This window comes from Lipomyces tetrasporus (genome assembly GCF_029532465.1).
Source record: "Lipomyces tetrasporus strain NRRL Y-64009 chromosome Unknown POJ06scaffold_1, whole genome shotgun sequence".
Lineage (NCBI taxonomy): Eukaryota > Fungi > Ascomycota > Lipomycetes > Lipomycetales > Lipomycetaceae > Lipomyces > Lipomyces tetrasporus.
The window spans coordinates 237,914-256,535 of record NW_026611596.1 but is presented as its reverse complement, the minus strand read 5'-3'; the positions used below and the strand labels follow the sequence as shown (position 1 = coordinate 256,535).

Genomic DNA, 18,622 nt, shown 5'->3' with positions numbered 1-18,622 from the left:
GTTTTGTGTTTTTGGTGGGATTTTGCAATTTTATGTACAACAACAACAACAACAACAACAACAACAACAACAATTACAAGCAAACGTTGCAAACAGCCATAGTCCAGCGGAAGAATACAAATGAAAATGCAAAACGCCCATATCCTAAATCTATCCCAATATGTCATCTAGCCCGAACCCGCGCCGCAGCGGCGCCGGAGCCACGCTGTCGATGATGCGCACGACAACGTACTCAACCGTCGTTCCCCGAATGGTGTCTCGCACATAAAACACGACGCACGCGCGGTCAGAACTGATTTGGCGGGCAGTGGCCGGACTCAGACCGGACGCGCCGAGCACGACAGGCGCCACCAAGTCTGCCAGCGGCGTGCTGGTTAGAATCGCAGTTGCGACTGGATTCTCGTCGGCAGAGCGTGTGAGGGTGTGTAATGCTCGTGAAATGCGCTCTTCGCGTGCCGGATCGGGTCCGAGGATGTCACCGAGTGTGGCCGGCACGGGCGTTCGCCGCCGTAGCGCGGGGGACATTTGCAAAACGTGCAAGTCCCGGTTCGGGCGCGTGACGACGTATAGATCGCCGTTGGGCAGCGTCGATAGCGGCAGCGGTATAGTATGCGAATAGAGCTGCGGGGGGGCTCTGTATCCGGGACCTCGTGTCGGTGTTGGAGCCGCCGTCGCGACAGAGTATGTACTGACCGGCGACGTGGAGGTGGTAGTGGAGACAGAGGACGACCGGTTGCCGGCGGAGGACAGGTCGTCGCGCAGCCTTGGTCGGCCCCGTTTCTTATGCCGGACGTCGACGCACGTGTCCTATTGTCGTTAGAAAAACCTGCTCACCCTTTGAGCCGAAAGCTGGAGTAGACGGAGAGACATACTTGTTTTCCGAGATTAATGCATCGCTGACATGGCCTGCCGACTTTAATTTATATTTCGTTAGCACAGCTCGCATCGGTAAGCGACGGAATGACATGAACAAATCAATATACGCCAAACTCCCAACGCCAATCGAGGTCAGAATGAGTCGAAAGATCGATAACAAGTAGGTATCATCAGCCAGTAACAGAAATATTAACATAGCTATGCTCGAAGCCATGTATCACCGATCTGATAAATCAAATGACAACGGCACGCGCGTGATCGGTTTCATACAAGACGCCGACCTGGCCCGGGACGAGACTGACAGACAATCAATGGCCAGACATGCGGCAAGCGGGGAATCAGAACGGCGACAACACGGGAAGCATATATGCTGTGCCTGACTAGAACTTAGCGTGACGAACGATAGCCGAGCACCGGCCAAGATCCAGAAATAGTCTGTTAGTTGTTTGGCGTGTTTTTGGCCAAGGATTCGGCACTAATGACTGCCGGAACAGGAAAAAGGCGGGACATTTGGGATAAAAATAGAGATTTATCTTTAAAGTTAGCCTGGGCCGGGGACCATCAATCGACTTATCCGATCTACTTGGCTCGGTGTCGACACGATACGACACGACACGACACGACACGACGTGTTATGCCGCCGCTGCCGGGCTTTGCCGGCAGCTTATTGTGCACAGATCCCACGGCGCCACGGCGGTTATGCCGTGATGTCGAGGGGGGCATTTTGGGCCTTTCAAGCTGCCCGCGAGTTAGTCGCCAAACGGGCCGTTTTCGTCTCTTGTTCTGGCCACAGTCGGACAATATAACACACTTAACTGTTGCGGTCGATCCGGGGTGAAAAGTACATGCATACTTCCGGCAGGGTAACGAAAGCTGGTAGATTGATTTCAAAGTTTAATCTCGACAGTTCTGTCCGCTTCGCGAAACTTGCCTAAACATGAAACTTATCGCAAGCCCTAAACAAATCTACAAACCATGCGCCCCTCCGGCACGTCTTCGGAGAATGGGTAAGAAAAGTAAAGAAGACGGTATAGGTAACACGATAGTGATATTGATATTCAAGCAGCAGCCTTTGAGCAAACAGACCCAATGTAATAATAGAACGCGAAGCGCCGAAACACAAACAAAAAAAATTCAAGAGAAAACAAAAGCCGACATACCATCACAGGCCAGATGAGCCTTCTTGCAATTCGAACATGCGGCAATGACATGAGACTTCGGCCGCGTTGCTCCACCCACACTCGTAGACCGCGCCAGCTGCTGTCCTGGCTCTCTCGATGTCGACGAAGCGGACGACGACGGCGCTGGCCGCGGCAGCGGCGGCGGCGGAGGGTCGCTTGGAACTCGACGTTGCATGGGCAGGCGGTACGGATGTGAGGTCGGAAACTGGTGAAGATTCTGGCTGTCGACAAACTGGGACAGCGGAGGCAGTGACGGTCGTCTCGTGAATCCAGGCTCGTTAACACTCCTCGCCGCGGACTCGTACCTATACTCGGCATACTCGCTTGTCAGCGACGGCAACTGCTGCTGCTGCTGCTGCTGCTGCTGCTGGACACGCACACTGGCAAAGTACTGTGGCGGCGTGGAGGGCGGCGCGTAAGACACTGGAGCACTCATGATGGCATGCAATGCCATTGGACTCTGGACGTTCTCCACCAATTGTGCCGGAGCCGGCAATGGTACCGGTACGGACTGGGACCTCACGAGCGACGGCAAAGACAGTGCAGACACCGACGACGGCGACGATGCAGCCGAGGACGAGGTCGAGACGGGCTGGCTGAGTTCTTGTCCCGTCACTTCCTGCTGCTGGTGCTGCTTCGACGGCGACTCACCGGACATTCTGATGTGCGGGGCAACTCGAGGTCAGTAACCGCGCCAGACCGAACAAGAGACTATATAGCTGGAAGGTGGAGTGGTCGGCAGGCAAGCTTAATTGGCTTAGCGGCCTTGTATACGGCTGTCCGGCGGTCTAAGGTTAGCCGAGCCTTCTTTTATCGCATACAAACTGCCGATGACGTCTTTCGACTACAACAGAGCTAAGTTAAACTCTCTTCGCCACTGTCTGCGGGATAGAGTGCAATGGTGGCTGCGGTTCGCGATAGCCTATTTTCTCGCCGCCCATCTACAGTCGGGTCGAATATATATCCGCGGGCCCATCGCTTCTAAGACCGCCGCCGTCTTCCTCACCGTGCCGTTATCGCGACCAGCTACTAGTTATTTCATGTCCCTCGCGTTCGTGGTCGTTCTGGCTACATTTCCTGCCAAGTTGTCGCCGATAAACTTCAATCTGGCTCGTTGACAGTTGTGTCGGTCCTTGATTATTATGGCGTCCCCATAACTGAGTCCAGCCACCGGCCAGCACCACCACCTCGACCTCCATCAACACCATTACCGGCATCTTAGTGGCCTGTTATTGTTATGCAGCCTGCAGCGACACGAAGTCTTAAAAATAGACCTGCCGAACCAATGCAGGCTGCAAGGGGCACCGGTCGCAAAACTATTGCGAGTGTTTCAGCCGCGCGATGGCCTTCTTCTGCCCTTGTGTTTTTAGATTTCGTGCTAGCGCCTTCTAAGTAATGCCAGCCGCCCCGAAATGAGTCGACAGCAGTCGACGTATAAGTCGCTTACAGACAGCCTACAATCATGTATTAGTCCCGCACCCGTCTCATTACGCATCTGATTACTGTTCACCTAGACTGAACCCAACTTGCATGTTCCATGTTATTGCTTTCATTACAACAACTGCATTTTACACACCACACTTTCGACCCAAATCTAATAATAAACTATACAAAAACGAATCGCGCACACTTTGAAAACGAGTGGTTCCTGCTCTGAACTACTACTAAATGCAAAAAAAATATCGTATACATAACAACATTTTTTTTAAAAGAAAAACCACCCCCACCACCTCCTCATTTCTGCTTCGGCGACGTAGGCGAGTACCGCGGAGATGACGGCGAGAATGATGGCGACGTCGGGCTATATGCCGGAGACGTCGGCGAGAATGAGGGCGATGTCGGACTGTACGTCGGAGACGTTGGCGAGAACTGAGGCGACGTAGGGCTATAAGTCGGAGACGTTGGTGAGAAGCTTGGTGACGTCGGACTATACGTTGGCGAAGTCGGCGAGAACGAAGGAGACGTAGGGCTATATGTGGGCGACGTGGGGCTATACGTGGGAGACGTGGGCGAGTACGTCGGTGATGTTGGCGAATAACTCGGTGACGTGGGGCTGTACGTGGGCGACGTGGGCGAGTAGCTCGGCGACGTCGGACTGTACGTTGGAGACGTTGGTGAATATCCTGGCGACGTCGGACTGTACCGCGGCGACGTTGGACTATATGCCGGGCTCGATGGCGCTATTATTGCGGTCAGAAACACCGTCTCAACTAACCTCGCATTTAAAACTTACAGAATCTCGGCGACGCCGCAAAGCTTGGACTGACCGCCATGCCCGGCGACGACGGACTGTACGCAGGCGACGCCGGCGAGTAACCGGGCGACGTCGGGCTCGTGCCGAACGACATCGGAGACGCGCCACCAAACGACGAGAACGGCGAGCTTGGACTGTATCCTGGCGACTGGGCGCCTGCGCCGTACGGGCTAGCGCCAAATCCGCCGCCGTACTCAGTCAGCCCGCCACGGTCGTCAATACCACCAGAGCTCACGACAGGCGAGAACGAAGCCATCGGATCTGGCGATCCCAAGTACCCGCCGTCTGCGTATGCCGGCGACCGCCCTTCGTACGGCGTAGCCGCACCTTCTGCTACACCGTTTGCCCCACCAATGTTTACCGTGCCTGCCCGACTGTAGTCAACCGGCAAGCTAGCAAACATCTTCTCGTCAAGCACAAGATCGAAATCGCCTGTCCCCAGCGGTGCAAGCTGCCCCAACATAATATTCTCCGACACGCCCCGACAATCATCCAACTCTGCCGCAGCTGCCGCCTCCAGCAGAATCTCGACCGTCTCCTCAAACGAGCAACGCATCAGAGCGCCCGTGTCCGCACGATTGATACCATGGCGCGTGATTGCCATCAAGTGGCCCCGCGACGTCATAACATCAACCAGCAATGCCAAGTGTCGGTAGTTGACGTACGAACCGTCAAACGCAATAACGTTCAAGATCTCTCGGTACAACGCCGCACGCGTGGCCTCGATACCCAGCACCGACAGCACCTCGACGAACGAGTTCGTGTACGTCCGCGTGTAGTCGACGCCATCAACCGCCATGACCTCCGCCAGGTTGACACCATCGGTCTCGAGCACCCATTCCTTTTGCTTCTGGTACTCGCCGTTGGCATTTGGCAGATTAGGCTCGTACTGTAACATAAACACTCGCGAAATACTCTCGACACCACGAAGCGAGATAGACGACAGCATATGCGCCTCGATTCGCTTGAGAATCGCATCCTCCTCCGCGTCAACTTCCTCCTCCAACCCTTTCGGGTCTCGCATGACTCGGCACCGAATAATCAGCTTCTCAGAATTGTCTTCAGACCAGATCACAAACAGGTCGTCCTTGAAATCCTCCGTAATCTTCTCCGCGACTTGGCTCATGGTGAGCTGACGATCAAGCATCTTTGCCCTGTCAAGCTCGAAACGCAAGAGCCATGGAGACTGCCTGTGAATGCTAGCCTCAACCTGCTCGTCGGGAATAGAGAAGTACGCCTCGACAGTGTCCAAGTCGTCCTCGATCACGGTCGTGTGTGGATCAGGATCGTAGTAAATCTCCGTCGCAGCAGTAACCGTTCTCAGAGTCGTATGCTCGATTGCGCTCTGAACCGTCTTGGCCTTGTCCATCGACGCCGCATACTCCGGCAGCAGGTAGATGCTCAAACTAGGCGTCTTGATATTCTTAGCCACATTGAGAATTTCCTTCAGACGTGGCACACCAAGAGTTACGTTCTTGGACGAGACACCAGCGTAGTGGAACGTGTTCAACGTCATCTGCGTGGCCGGCTCACCAATCGACTGCGCTGCAATCACACCAACCATCTCACCGGCAGCAACAACCGCCCTGGCAAACTGCGCTTCAATCTGACCCACAACCCAATCAAATGCAACCCGGTTCAAGCGATACTCCTCAAACACCCGCTTGCTAGCCAAACGTGACCGGACAAGACACTGGATCAAAGCCGTCGCGTTATCTTGGATTTCCTGCACAACAGTGTCCTTGCCACGGACAACAATGAGCTTGTTGCACAGCTCCCGGACCTTCTCCACGACTTCACCCGGTGTCAAATCGCTTGCCTTTTGTCTGTCAAGATGGAAAATCTGCTGCGAATTGCGAATAATCCTCTGGATATTGACCGGCAATGGCCAGGCGTCTTCGCCGTTCTTAAACACAAATTCCCGAAGGAAATTGCGGTCTTTCCATAATTGCTCATACTCCTCATCCAATACCTGCTGGATTTCGACATCACCAATGATATCATTACCGCACTCCAACAATGACGGCTTGAGCGACCACATGGTGTCCATAAGGTCAATCTTGTAACGCTGCTCGAACCTGTCGTTCGATCCCGACATTGAGTCAATGCTCTGCTTCTCTACATATGTGGCATCGAGACCGTCTTCGCCATATACAAACTGGAGGACATCACCGAGCGAGTTCCGGACCGTTCCATCGTACTTGACGCTGACATCCTCGAGCGCCTTGACCAGACGCCGCTGAATGTAACCAGTCTCGGCTGTCTTGACTGCAGTATCAATAATACCTTCACGACCAGCCATAGCGTGGAAGAAGAACTCCTGGGGAGTTAAACCACGCAGGTACGAGTTCTCAATGAAACCGCGAGACTCAGGGCTATAATCGTCCTTGGTGAAATGGGGCAACGTACGGTATGAGAAACCGAATGGAACGCGTTTCCCTTCGACCATCTGTTGCCCAACACAAGCTGACATCTGCGAAATGTTGATGAACGAGCCCTTCGATCCAGCGACGACCATCTGTTTGACGTTGTTCGCCTCTGTCAAACTGGTCTCCGCAGATCGACCAGCTGTGTCACGAGCAGTATTGAGGACCTTACTGACTTTCTGCTCAAACGATTCACGGAGAGTCATACCAGGCTCTGGGGGTAGCCTGTTGGCCTGAGCGTCCAAAATAATCTGTTGCACCTCGCGTTTGGCCTGCGCGATCGTGTTCGTGATATTGCGCATAGTCTTTGCATCTGCAATCGTGTCGCCAATACCAATTGAGAAACCATTGTGTAGCAACCAGTAGTTGACAACCGTTTGCGTGCCACCAATAAAGTCGCGCGCAGGGATGGGTCCCTTCTCCCGCATGATAGTGTGAATCAAACCACCACTTGTGGCGCCAACCGTCTTCTTGTCGACGATACCGTACATGATCTCACCATTCTCGATCATCATACCGTTGTCACGGACACTGAGCAACGTATTCTTGTCATCAAAACGCTGCAAGTTGATACCCTTCGGAATAACCATACTGAGCATCTGTTTTCCGCTCCAGAGCGGCTTCGGTTTCTGGATCGCCGGCTGAGGAATAACGCCATCCCAATTTGGCACCCAATAGAGTACGTTCATGACTTGGTCGAAACTCAAGAAATTATCACGCTTGGTAAGCTTGCGAATACCGCAAAGCGTGTCCTGCACGATACCCATAACAGGCTTGTTCGACTGAGGTGACACAATCTGGAGAGGGACAGCGCAAATCTGAGTCAGCTCAGCTCGAGTTTCTTCAGACTGCGGTACGTGAAGATTCATCTCATCACCATCGAAGTCGGCATTGTAAGGCGAAGTAACGGACAAGTTCAGACGAAACGTCGAGTATGGCATAACTTTCACTCTGTGAGCCATCATAGACATCTTGTGCAACGAAGGTTGCCGGTTAAACAGTACTGGGTCATCGTCGACTATGTGCCGCTCAACACGCCAGCCGTACTGAAGGGTAATTTCACCAGCACGTTTGTGATAACGTAAATCAATACGCTCGCCAGTATCTCGGATAACGTACTTGGCGCCGGGATGTTCATTGGGGCCATTCCTTACAAGCTGCGTCAACTTGTGGATGTTATATGGCGTAACGATCTCCGGATAAGTCAATGTCTTCGCGATGCTGCGTGGGACACCAACCTGATCCAGAGCCAAGTTGGGATCTCCACTGATAACCGTTCGAGCGGAGAAGTCGACACGTTTTCCCATTAAGTTGCCACGAAGACGCCCTTCTTTACCTTTTAGACGAGCACGAATCGACTTAACAGGACGGCCCGACTTCTGAAGAGCCTGCGGCTGGCCAGCGATATCGTTGTCCATATAAGTAGCCACATGGAACTGCAAGAGAGACTCAAACTCATTGAGAACATGAGCTGGCGCCCCCTCTTGATCACATCGCCTGACATTCGCATTTGCCTTCAAGATATCGGCAAGCTTGTACGTCAAGTCATCCTCTCCTCGGGCTGCTTCAGTGATTGCAATGCTGGGACGTACAGGAGGCGGAGGGACGGGCAGCACAGTGATTATAAGCCACTCAGGTCGTGCATAGTCGGTATTCAAACCTAATCTCTCCAAATCTTGGTCCGATATATGCTTGAAGACGTTGAGAATCTCCTGAGGCTTAAGATGGCGACGTTCGGGTTGGTCCAACTCCTCGTTCTTGTCCTTCTTCCAAACACCCCACAATTTCAATCCATCGCGTCGAATTGTAGGTTGAGCGTTACCACAGCCGCCGTGCGCGAACTTCTTAGGTTTCTTCTCGCCGAAGTCCTCGTCTTCGTCATTCGGAGCATCGGTTTCGCACATCATCTTGCCCTTGCAAAGTGCCCAGACGGCCTGGAATCGGCGCTTCGAATCTCGAATCTTGATGGCTTGGGCGAATGCTGGGTTGCTCTAAAATTTGCAACATGGTAAATTCCATAGTCTTCAAAATTAGGCAACAAGTAAATTGTGAATACTCACTTCGTCAAGCTTTAGCTTCCCGCAATGAAAGCAAACAGCCTCACATATCTTCTTGATCTTCCCGATAAATCCTGCATGGCAATATTAACGTTAGCCACAACATTTCGCTTCCTTGTTTCCACAATCATGCTCCGGGTTAAGCTAACCAATGTGAAAAACCGGCTTCGCAAGTTCTATGTGGCCGAAGTGACCGCAGCACTCAGACATGCCCTCGCCGCACTATAAATCATAATCTTGTAAGCTTCAAATGTTCCCTTCTGCTTAGTCAAAATTGCTGATGTGATTGCTGCCCGAAATAACGTACAGTCTCGCACTTGAAGTTCCTATCAATAGACCCTAGGCGAGAGTCATTAAGACCACCAACACGAGGACGCTGACGAGTTTCATCCATTGTTTCCGGATATTCGATTTTTGCAACGCTCATCGCTTTCTGTATCACAATATTAGCATGCCCAGTCAAACGTTGTTGTCCAAAACGTCGTGATGATATCGGGTGGCGCTTACGATCTCCTCAGGCGAGAGAATTCCAAACTGGATCTGCAGTAATCATTGTTAGCACTTATTCACATCCAACCAATCAAAATATCGCTTATTTTAGCATCATAATTCAATCTCCATCAAATACACACCTCCTTGACCGTCTTCAGCGGAGCCGAAGAGTACGGAAACAATACGCCACTCATGTTGATAGCAGCAATAGGAATAAACCTTCGAGTGTAGTTTTACCCAGCTCTTTGGAGCCGCCTATCTCTTTCTCGCCGAAACCTCTGTCTATAATACCAAAAACAACAAAATTCAGTAATGAGCGAAAGGTTTGTGTCGAGGCGGGATCAAAATCGAGATCGGAGATGAGGTGGTGAGAGAGGGAGAGCTGCGGAGGAAATTCAGATCGCTGTGGAACCTAAAATGCGTGACCGGTACTAACTATACGCATATTCCTACAATTACACATGGCACCCGCCACACAATGAGGGTCCCCGGTTAGGGTTCCTTGTTCTCCAAAGTGTCCCGGCTCACGGAATGCCGCATCTGCATCGTTATCAAGAGCTATGTGTTTACACAATATTACTTGTCTGGACTCGTCGGTACCTACTACTAGTTGGTGACGGGCTTTCAGCTTTTATGTAGCAATTCACTACTGATTGCTTGCATACCACGTTCTAGGAAATCGAACTAAGACAGATCCCGAACTAGTCTAATGGCACCAGGCTACTTACCAGCAATGCCATTCTTTGGGTGAGTCTGTTCCTTGTCCAATATTGGCGGTTACTCATCTAGTAAGTTGGGTCGCATTTAGATGGTTTTCCAATTACAACGAGAGCCTGCCTATTGAGTGCAAGATTCCATTGTCTCTTTTACATACATATCTTACAGTAACGAGAGTATCATACCCAGCATATAGGAAGTCATCCACATTTACATTTGACATATTCCCAGTTTCTAGTCATACATTGTCCACCGAAAACCATTAATTCCAATAGCGCCACCACTATAATACAGGCCGCCCCCGACATCCCCAGTCCTCCATCCAGCACCAGCAGTTCTACTCGACAACCTTTCTCCTTCGTCCTCGCCCTGGTCCAGTTCCCGGTTCCGGCTTGTCACCTGACAGAGCAACTGGGTCTGGATACTTTCCAACCGTCTCAGCTAGAAAATCAAATTGCTCAGTGCTTAACACTGCTTGCTTCAAATGTGCTGGAGATACACGCTTTGCATTACGCATGCGGGCCTGATTACAAGATTCTTGTACAAGAGAAATCATAAATAGTTCAAGTGCTTTGGCTACCACTAATGGTGTTGCTTGGGCGACCTTTCCGATATCATCATCTGCTTGCATGATCTTCTTTATTCGTGCCTTAATACGCTTCGTTAGCAAAGACCATAAATTACCGCCACGTAATCCTCTTTTTCCCTCATCAACAAAAGTCACGTACCACCGGGAACCGCGTCTTTATAATAGGCAACGGCTGCTGTGGCTGCTTGGCCGTCTGAGGGCTATATTCATCACCCGCATTCATACCGTCTCAATTCTAAATTCACAAAGCAAAAACTTAATCTAGTAAATCAATACTTGAGTGCTATTATAGTCCTGAAAACAGGACACCAAGTAGTCGACGTCTAGTAATGATGGTCGTATAGGATGGCTGATCCTCGCCGCAGCAATTTATTGTTGCTGAGGTTGTCCCTGGCCGGGCATATTTATAACTTTGTGCTCTTGTATTGGACGGTACCAGACCCAATGTTTTGACATCGCCGAGATCCGATGCCTAACTTTGTGCGGCGCCAACCCATGAAATTCTTCCAGACGTCAACAAAACCCTCTGACCTTACGCATTCGATTCAGCAATCTGCCGGGTCGAAGACCTGGGTCAGACTACGAGGGGTAAGGGTATTATCAATTGCGGTCGAGCATCCACGAGAGAAGCCTACCAGCAAGCAGCATTGGCAATGACGGATATAAATTCAATCTTCAACGTATGTGTCATACGAATGATGGTTATTCGTTTTGCAGTAGCGTACCTAACTGTCATAGTCGCAGAAATCTGAGGGTTCGGCCACAAAGAAGCGACGCCTCGATGACCTCTCGAATCTGGGTAAGATACTACTTGGCACGCCTTTAACAGAGACTAGGCTTGCTAATACGGTACCAAAGTCAAAAGATATAAGGGTGGTTTAGACGACGAACCAAGTGGTACAGGTTCGCCCCATGGTCGCAATGATCTTGACGGCGGCGATGCTTCGCCAGATTTACTACTAGATGAACCTCTACAAGACGACGAAGGAGGGCGGTTTTTCGGCGGTGGTCTAACTGACGAGCAACGGGAGGTTTTGGACTATGTTGATAATTACGAGGATCAAGTGGAAGACGAAAAGTACGATGACGGATGGGTTCGTCGGCAGATCGCTAAGCTCAATCGATTAATGCATCGTAACGCCCAGCTCCGCGCGAAGTTCTATGACAAGCCGCAGAAGTTTTTAGAGTCGGAAGAGGAATTAGATAGAGCAATCAAGTCCTTGTCAGTTCTAACCGAACATTCGAAGCTGTATCCGTCGTTCGTGGAGCATGATGGAATGAAGATCTTTGGAGACTTGTTTGCGCATGAGAATTCAGATATAGTGATCGATGCTGTGCAGGTGCTCGAGGAACTCACGGATGAAGATACACAAGCAGAAGATGTTGATTTGAAAGCTTTGCTAAGCGGCGCGATTGATGCTGGTCTTCTGGATACATTGATCACGAACATTACTCGGCTCGACGACAGCAGGCGTGTGCGTGCAAGTGAGGAGAAGGAGCCGGAAGAAGACCAGGACGAAGAACCTGAAAGGGCGGGTGTGTTCCAGATACTTAATGTGATTGAGAACTTTACAGTTTACCAGGAGACGGCGGACGTTCTATTCATCGACAACAGCAGTAAGCGACAAAGTGGGGATACCGGCCTATTGCCGTGGCTTCTGCAACGCCTTCTCGTGAAGGAAAAGCCAGTCTCTCAGAATAAGCAATACGCTGCAGAGGTGCTATCAATTATTCTGCAAAAGTCCAGGCTATCTCGTATTCATTTTTGTCAACAAGAATATAATAACAAAGACGTTGGTGAGCTCTCGGGCGTCGACGTATTGCTCCGGATCTTGGCTGGTTATCGTCATTTCGATCCGCCAGTAGAAGAGCCCGAAGAAATGGAAATGTTTGAAAATGTCTTCGATTCTTTGGCTATAGTAGTTCAAGATCCCGCTGGAAAGGACAAACTTCTCGAATACGAAGGTATTGATTTGCTTCTTCTATTCGTCAAGAGTGGAGGTAAGCGCGGCAAAGTGCGCGCCGTTAAAGTCCTAGATTATGCACTTTCATCTGGATCGTCGTCGCAACTAGCCACAGACTTTGTGAATAATGATGGTCTTCCGCTCGTTTTCAAACTGTTCGTGTCGTCACGGTTTGCAGATGCAAAGAATTACCGATCGGCTACTCGCGACAAGAACAGTACTTCACATGTCTCGCTGGATGCTATTCTCGGAATCGTAGCATCCCTGTTCCGAAATTTGCCTGATTCATCGCCCCAGAAAGTTAAGCTACTCGCTCGATTCGTCGAGAAGAACTTTGAGAAGCTAGATCGATTATTGTTGTTCCGCGATTTTACAATCGAACGAATAGACCGTTTAGACATCGTTAATGGTGCGGAGCGTGCGGCGTTTATGAAGACAAGACCACAACGAAATGAGGATCTCGAAGATTGGGAAGCTGAATTGGAAGCACGAGACGCAGAATGGTATATCCAGCGACTAGAAAACGGTTTGTTTAGATTGCAGCTTATTGATACTATCGTCACGTGGCTTGTCGCAGAGGATGATGAAGGTGATTTGGGTATTAAGAGCAATATTGTGAAGAAGCTTGCAGAGACGAAATCTAGCTTAGATGATATTAAGAAGACGCTGGAAGGCTATCGGCGAGACATTTTGCCGAAAACGCCGACTACCGCGGAGGGTGATATCGGCAGTGAGTCGGAGGAAGAACGAGAGCAACGGCAGGAAGCAACCGATCTGGCAGACATGTTGGCTGTGCTTATCGAATTTTTGTAATATTTATCATGTAATATTAGTGTAAAATATCTATCACATTTGGACGAGTCTCTAAGATCTCTATACACAAAAAATTACACCTTGACTTTAATTTTACTAACTCCAATTATTGCTTCTGAATACCTTCCGGCTTCGTCTTTCAATCTATCATATCCATCAACTTGCCGGGCCTCATTCAAAGCTGCCTTAACAGCTTCATTCTCGAGCAGCTTCTTCTCCTCATTGGCTCTGTCCTCCCAGAACCTTGACTGGTGACTACGCAAGTGGTCGTCATTAATAATGGTTCCTCTCACCAAACCCGCACTTCGTTCCTTCTGTAGGACTTCGTCCAATCTCCGTTCCAGCTGAAGGAAATTACGAGTAATAGTCTCATGCTCTGACACGAATGTGGCAGCGCCATCGTCCAGCACCCATCGATTTGTCCCTACAAGCCATGTAATTCCCGCGAGCACAATATCAAAAGTGGCCAATATCTCATCCCTTTGTTTTAGCAAGTCGTCCAAAAGCCACTGCGTCATAACTCGGCCCCTCGTGTTGATATTCGCTGACGGATCAAACTTCAACAGCCGCCACACCACATACACCATTCCGATAACAAGAACGACAGTTGTAGGGACTCTGACACCATTCAATTTCTTGCCGACAGAAGTGCTACCTCCAATTATACCAATCTGTGCGAAGAATGGCCATAATAGAGTCGGCAGGACGTACAACCGGTACGAATTATCGTTCGCAATTGAACACCAAGAGCACTCCGCAATGGCATCGCCAAATGCTGCATATATTGCTCTTGCTTTGGGTGACGCCAATTTCGTGAGTAAAAACTCCGTATACTCTGTATCTCTCCCAAGTCGTGCTAAAATGGCGGCCACTGTTTCTGTGGGAGTAAGGATTGGTAATCCAGTGATTTGAAATATGTTGTTGTTAAACGAGCTCTGCGGATCTCTTGCCATAAATACGGCGACGTGGGCAAGATGACAGATTGCAGCCAAGAAAAATACAAAAATTATGGTCATATATGTTCCAGAAAGAGACACGGGTCGGGTCTGGTTGTCATCGCCAGCTTGACGTCCTTGTCGAAAACGTTGAATAAAGCCGATAATCTGTGGTAATAGAAAAGGAGCTAGGACTGTTACTAGCGTCTGCAGGGCTGCTATGTTAACCATTTTGCTGCATATTCCTTCTTCTATTAGAAGTGAATTGAGATCCTATCGTACATTGAGCGCTGACAGGGAATGGCGATTTCAACCTTTCTCCAACGGTTTCGTTAAGGTTGCAAGTCATCTGTGAGGCTCAATTGCGAGAGCCGCAGCACTTCGTGTCGAAGCAATATAGCACCCTTGCGGATCAAACACCAGTCAGGCATTAATATCGCGAAACGCAGAATAGACTGCATTATCTAATTTCGTTACAGTGCCATACGGGACTACCTTGCTATGAATACCCAAGAGATCGCTAGTCGCTGCTAAGTGCAACTACATTTTGGATCAATGCTCGACAATTCTATGTTAGTGCCGGATATATGCTCATTGTAATAGACTAGACAAGCGAATTCGAGCATAATCATGTCGGTCTACGACGTAACCATGCGGCCGTTAATGGCGGCCGCAAAACACGTAAAGTCGATTAGGAAAGCCGACTTTGCATCATCACTACTTCGCCTTTTTGATTTCAAGATTCCGCGGGTGTTTGGTGGGTTATCGTTATATCGCATAATAATGAGACTATTCTAAGATTGTGCAGGGATTGCCTTGTCCGGAGGCGTGGATTCAATGTGCCTGGCATATCTATCTGCCGCATTTGCCCGGAAACATGGCACCAAGATCTTCGCCTTCACGGTGGACCATAAACTCCGTGACGACAGTTCTGCCGAGGCCAAGTCTATCTCCAATGTCTTAACGACTCAATTAGGGGATCCGGATGCACACATTCGCCATGAAGTCCTCGAGCTGGACTGGAAATACGCTGACAAGTCACCGCATGTGATAGAGCGCACGGCACGCACACTACGATATCGTGCGCTGGCAAAGGCTTGCGTAAAGCATCGCATTGAGCATTTACTGTTGGCACATAATCTTGACGATCAAATTGAGACGGTCATTATGCGGTTACTGAGGGGTAGTACGAGCCGGGGAATGGCAGGAATGCGACGAGTGTCTTGGATCCCTGAAGGACATTCGACCTACGGTGGCCATCATGTCAAAATATTGAGACCTCTTTTACTGCAGCCGAAGGTGAATAAATTCGAATTTATTGAATGAGAGTTTCGAACTATGAAGGTTGACGAGAATAGGTCCGATTAATAGCTACTTGCCTTGGAGCACAGCTTCCGTGGTTTGAAGACATGACTAACCACGATCCAACTTACACCAAGCGCAATGCAGTCCGGTACCTTCTTAGTCAGCCCGAAAAGTTACCACTAGCATTACGTCCTCAGAACCTTGCCCCATTATGTGAGAGATTGTCCGATAAAAGACGGCAAGCCGATAGTGCCGGTTTGCGACTATTCATGCAAGAAATGGATAAGGGTAATATCAGGTTTTCAAAGCCTGCAATGACTGTTGTGTGGAAAATGCGCTCAGAGACATATGAAGGGATGAACATCAACTCTCTTGCATCATTTATACAGAGGCTGGTGAATATGGTCACTCCACTTGACCTCAGCGATATCTCTAGTCGCCGCTACAGGGAAGTCGTAACTAAGCTATTGAATCGCACAGAAACCACATTCACTTTTATGAATATACAATGGACGCACAGTACCAAAGCAGTCACTCGAAGTCGACGCGTGCGACCGGCGTATTTGAATGCACAGCATAACGGTGAAAATTTAACGGCCTCGCCATTTGGCGCCCACAAATTGCAGTCAGATAAATTGGCGAAGAAGAGCCGGTTTAGCTTGATAGTCAACCGACCAAATGCCAAGGAAGAAAAGCAAGAAGTAGTAGTTGAGCATTACTGGACACTTGCTCGACAGCGTATTCCTGCATTTAATCAGCCGGCAGTGGTTATGATGGTGCCGCCTTCGGGTTGGTCAGACTGGAAGCTGTGGGATGGCCGGATGTGGATTCGATTACGGTGGGAGGATAAGAAGGATGGGGCGGCCCCGAAACCAGTAGTGATTAGACCGTTCAGCGACATGGACCGCAACACCATCAGCAAATTCGGGCCCGCTGTCGAGCGTACCTTCCTGGCTAAGACTAGGGTAATACATGGTCTAGAAGTATCCACACTACCAGTACTGCATGATCCTGAATTGGCCAGAATGATTGCCATGCCCAACCTCAAGTTCTACATTGGTCCCCGCGAACTGTTATGTGAAACTATTCCAAAGAATCAGGACATTCTTACGGATAGGCGCTAGTTTGGAATCAGAGCTTCATTGTATATACTTATAATATTGACAGAAGTGACCTATGTACAATACAATACAGAGCATGCCCAAAATCAAAACACCACATAAATCCGAGTAATAAAACGCCTGAACAAGTCATGCCAGAACCAACACCACATCCCCATATTTCTCCAGCGATCGCAAGGCCTGCTCCCGAGAAATCTGCAAATCTGTACAAATATCATCAAAATGCTTTGTCTTGTTGGTTAATCGCACTAGTCGTTTATCCGTTGGATCAACGGCTGATGCGTTAATATCTTCCAGTACCGGAAATACATTTACACGATATATAATGCCTTTTATGATGCCGAAAGATATGAATCGTCTAATATCAATGCCTCGCAGTTGTTCCCGATTGGCAAGATACCAGTCCCTGACTGTCTGACCGCTGTGCAGTGAACAATACAATTCCAAAAGATCGCACCCATTTCGCTTTTTAGCTCCAGGCGAAGCCACGTAGGCTTGGCATTCCTCGTCGATATGCTCATCTTCCGCAAGCGCAGAAATATCCGGAGTGCACGCATAAGAATTGCTGAACTGGAATATATCGACGACTATTACACAACCATAGTACATGAGATGTTGAATGCACTTCCTTGTCAAACCATAGTCTGTATCAGCGAGTTCGGCAATCTTGCGGACCGAGTTAATGCCATCTATGAATTCTACAATCTGTTTCACAGGTGAGACTACCTATAGCCGAAAATAACTGCACCACGTACCTTCTCCATGGTAGGATCCCAGTTCACGTCCATTACTGCTTTCAGTTGGACTGTACTAATTGGCACGTGAAATGCCTTAATATGAGGCGGCGGGCGATGTAGCGGAAAAAGTTTGATGTTTATCCTATTTGCCTCGTCAATCGGGATATAACATTCACAATAGTTGTTCAGATCTTCAAATATCTGATCGACTATGCTCTTCAATCCCTCATTCACTAGTGACGACGATAGAAACTTGTTCTGTTCTTCCAAAGCCTGAAACATCTTTGATAGTTTCCTCACTACCGGGTTGTAAGCTGACACATCCGCGTTCTTGTGGAAGACAAAGCAAAAATTGAAAAGGAACGAATTGCGAGCGTAAATAGAGCTCCAGATATGAACCGGATGAGAAACTATCCTGTAGTTATTCACCCTTAGCGTCAACAACTTATTACATAGCTGGGGTTTCGGAATGATATAGCTGTTGATCGATTCGAAGTCGAATAAAGGGACATTGAATGCTGATGAATCGGTCGATTTGACTACACTTCCCGGCGGCACCTGGTAGAGCACTTTAGTTCCCTCTGTCGGATGGAACGTAGCATAGAATAATGACAAGATTTGGGGAAATCCTAGATCAGACCGCGAATCAGCGCCAATGTCCGCTGTCGGTATATCATACGCCCGGCAAGTTGAATCATGCGATCAATGCCACGTACCTCCAAAATCAGTCATCGTCGAGCCAGTCGGAGCTCTGAGTTCTCATATATTATATAGACTCTGGAAGAGGCTTGGATGCAGGCCAAGCCAGCTATCTCGAATTGCTTCGTTCAGTCTTTCACCGTCAAGGATCTCGTGAGCCAATCTGACCACGGCGATAGAAGATTAGCTCTGCGTGCGCGTAACTTTGGACAGTGGTCAATACCGCGACGACTCGTAAACGTTTAACCTAAAACATGCACAGCTGGAATATTTGGCTTCCTGGCTGTAGCAGGGACCGGAGAGTACGAATAGCCGTTACTTGGTGAGATATTTGTCAATAAATGATTCCAATTAAGTAGTTACCGATACTCTCGGAATGTGGATTTGCGAAGCTCGGCCAGATGTGTCTGAAGAAGGCGGCACACGATAACAACGACGACTGAACACGAGTCTCCG

General features: G+C 49.3%; 8 protein-coding genes across 8 annotated transcripts; 2 read left to right on the top strand and 6 right to left on the bottom strand.

The window, feature by feature from the left end:
- Positions 1-150: 150 nt before the first annotated feature.
- POJ06DRAFT_264308 (uncharacterized protein) lies at positions 151-870 on the bottom strand (the record flags this gene model as incomplete). Its single annotated transcript, XM_056188997.1, has 2 exons — positions 151-807; positions 835-870. The coding sequence occupies 2 exons, from the start codon at positions 868-870 to the stop codon at positions 151-153; spliced, it is 693 nt and encodes a 230-aa protein (XP_056046930.1).
- Positions 871-1,772: 902 nt separating this feature from the next.
- Positions 1,773-2,814, bottom strand: POJ06DRAFT_1733 (uncharacterized protein). Its single transcript, XM_056184717.1, has one exon. The coding sequence runs from the start codon at positions 2,713-2,715 to the stop codon at positions 2,011-2,013; it is 705 nt and encodes a 234-aa protein (XP_056046929.1). The 5' UTR covers positions 2,716-2,814; the 3' UTR covers positions 1,773-2,010.
- Positions 2,815-3,496: 682 nt separating this feature from the next.
- Positions 3,497-9,664, bottom strand: POJ06DRAFT_241999 (uncharacterized protein). The gene is made up of 7 exons (XM_056186178.1): positions 9,427-9,664; positions 9,302-9,334; positions 9,102-9,227; positions 8,944-9,016; positions 8,798-8,868; positions 4,291-8,728; positions 3,497-4,237 (listed from the first exon to the last, which is right to left on the bottom strand). The coding sequence occupies exons 1-7, from the start codon at positions 9,478-9,480 to the stop codon at positions 3,792-3,794; spliced, it is 5,241 nt and encodes a 1,746-aa protein (XP_056046928.1). The 5' UTR covers positions 9,481-9,664; the 3' UTR covers positions 3,497-3,791.
- A 468-nt stretch (positions 9,665-10,132) lies between these two features.
- Positions 10,133-11,023, bottom strand: POJ06DRAFT_1673 (histone-fold-containing protein). Its single transcript, XM_056184711.1, has 2 exons — positions 10,732-11,023; positions 10,133-10,652 (listed from the first exon to the last, which is right to left on the bottom strand). The coding sequence occupies exons 1-2, from the start codon at positions 10,813-10,815 to the stop codon at positions 10,341-10,343; spliced, it is 396 nt and encodes a 131-aa protein (XP_056046927.1). The 5' UTR covers positions 10,816-11,023; the 3' UTR covers positions 10,133-10,340.
- A 217-nt stretch (positions 11,024-11,240) lies between these two features.
- Positions 11,241-13,420, top strand: POJ06DRAFT_241990 (Catenin-beta-like protein). Its single transcript, XM_056186177.1, has 3 exons — positions 11,241-11,272; positions 11,331-11,391; positions 11,451-13,420. The coding sequence occupies exons 1-3, from the start codon at positions 11,246-11,248 to the stop codon at positions 13,367-13,369; spliced, it is 2,007 nt and encodes a 668-aa protein (XP_056046926.1). The 5' UTR covers positions 11,241-11,245; the 3' UTR covers positions 13,370-13,420.
- On the bottom strand, positions 13,421-14,618 carry POJ06DRAFT_241989 (uncharacterized protein). The gene has a single exon (XM_056186176.1). The coding sequence runs from the start codon at positions 14,533-14,535 to the stop codon at positions 13,444-13,446; it is 1,092 nt and encodes a 363-aa protein (XP_056046925.1). The 5' UTR covers positions 14,536-14,618; the 3' UTR covers positions 13,421-13,443.
- A 28-nt stretch (positions 14,619-14,646) lies between these two features.
- Positions 14,647-16,748, top strand: POJ06DRAFT_241988 (PP-loop family-domain-containing protein). Its single transcript, XM_056186175.1, has 3 exons — positions 14,647-15,061; positions 15,113-15,603; positions 15,663-16,748. Exons 1-3 carry the CDS (start codon positions 14,935-14,937, stop codon positions 16,731-16,733), a joined length of 1,689 nt encoding a protein of 562 aa, XP_056046924.1. The 5' UTR covers positions 14,647-14,934; the 3' UTR covers positions 16,734-16,748.
- On the bottom strand, positions 16,749-18,574 carry POJ06DRAFT_241986 (nitrogen permease regulator 2). The gene is made up of 3 exons (XM_056186174.1): positions 18,184-18,574; positions 17,486-18,096; positions 16,749-17,435 (listed from the first exon to the last, which is right to left on the bottom strand). Exons 1-3 carry the CDS (start codon positions 18,197-18,199, stop codon positions 16,860-16,862), a joined length of 1,203 nt encoding a protein of 400 aa, XP_056046923.1. The 5' UTR covers positions 18,200-18,574; the 3' UTR covers positions 16,749-16,859.
- Between the last annotated feature and the right edge of the window lie 48 nt (positions 18,575-18,622).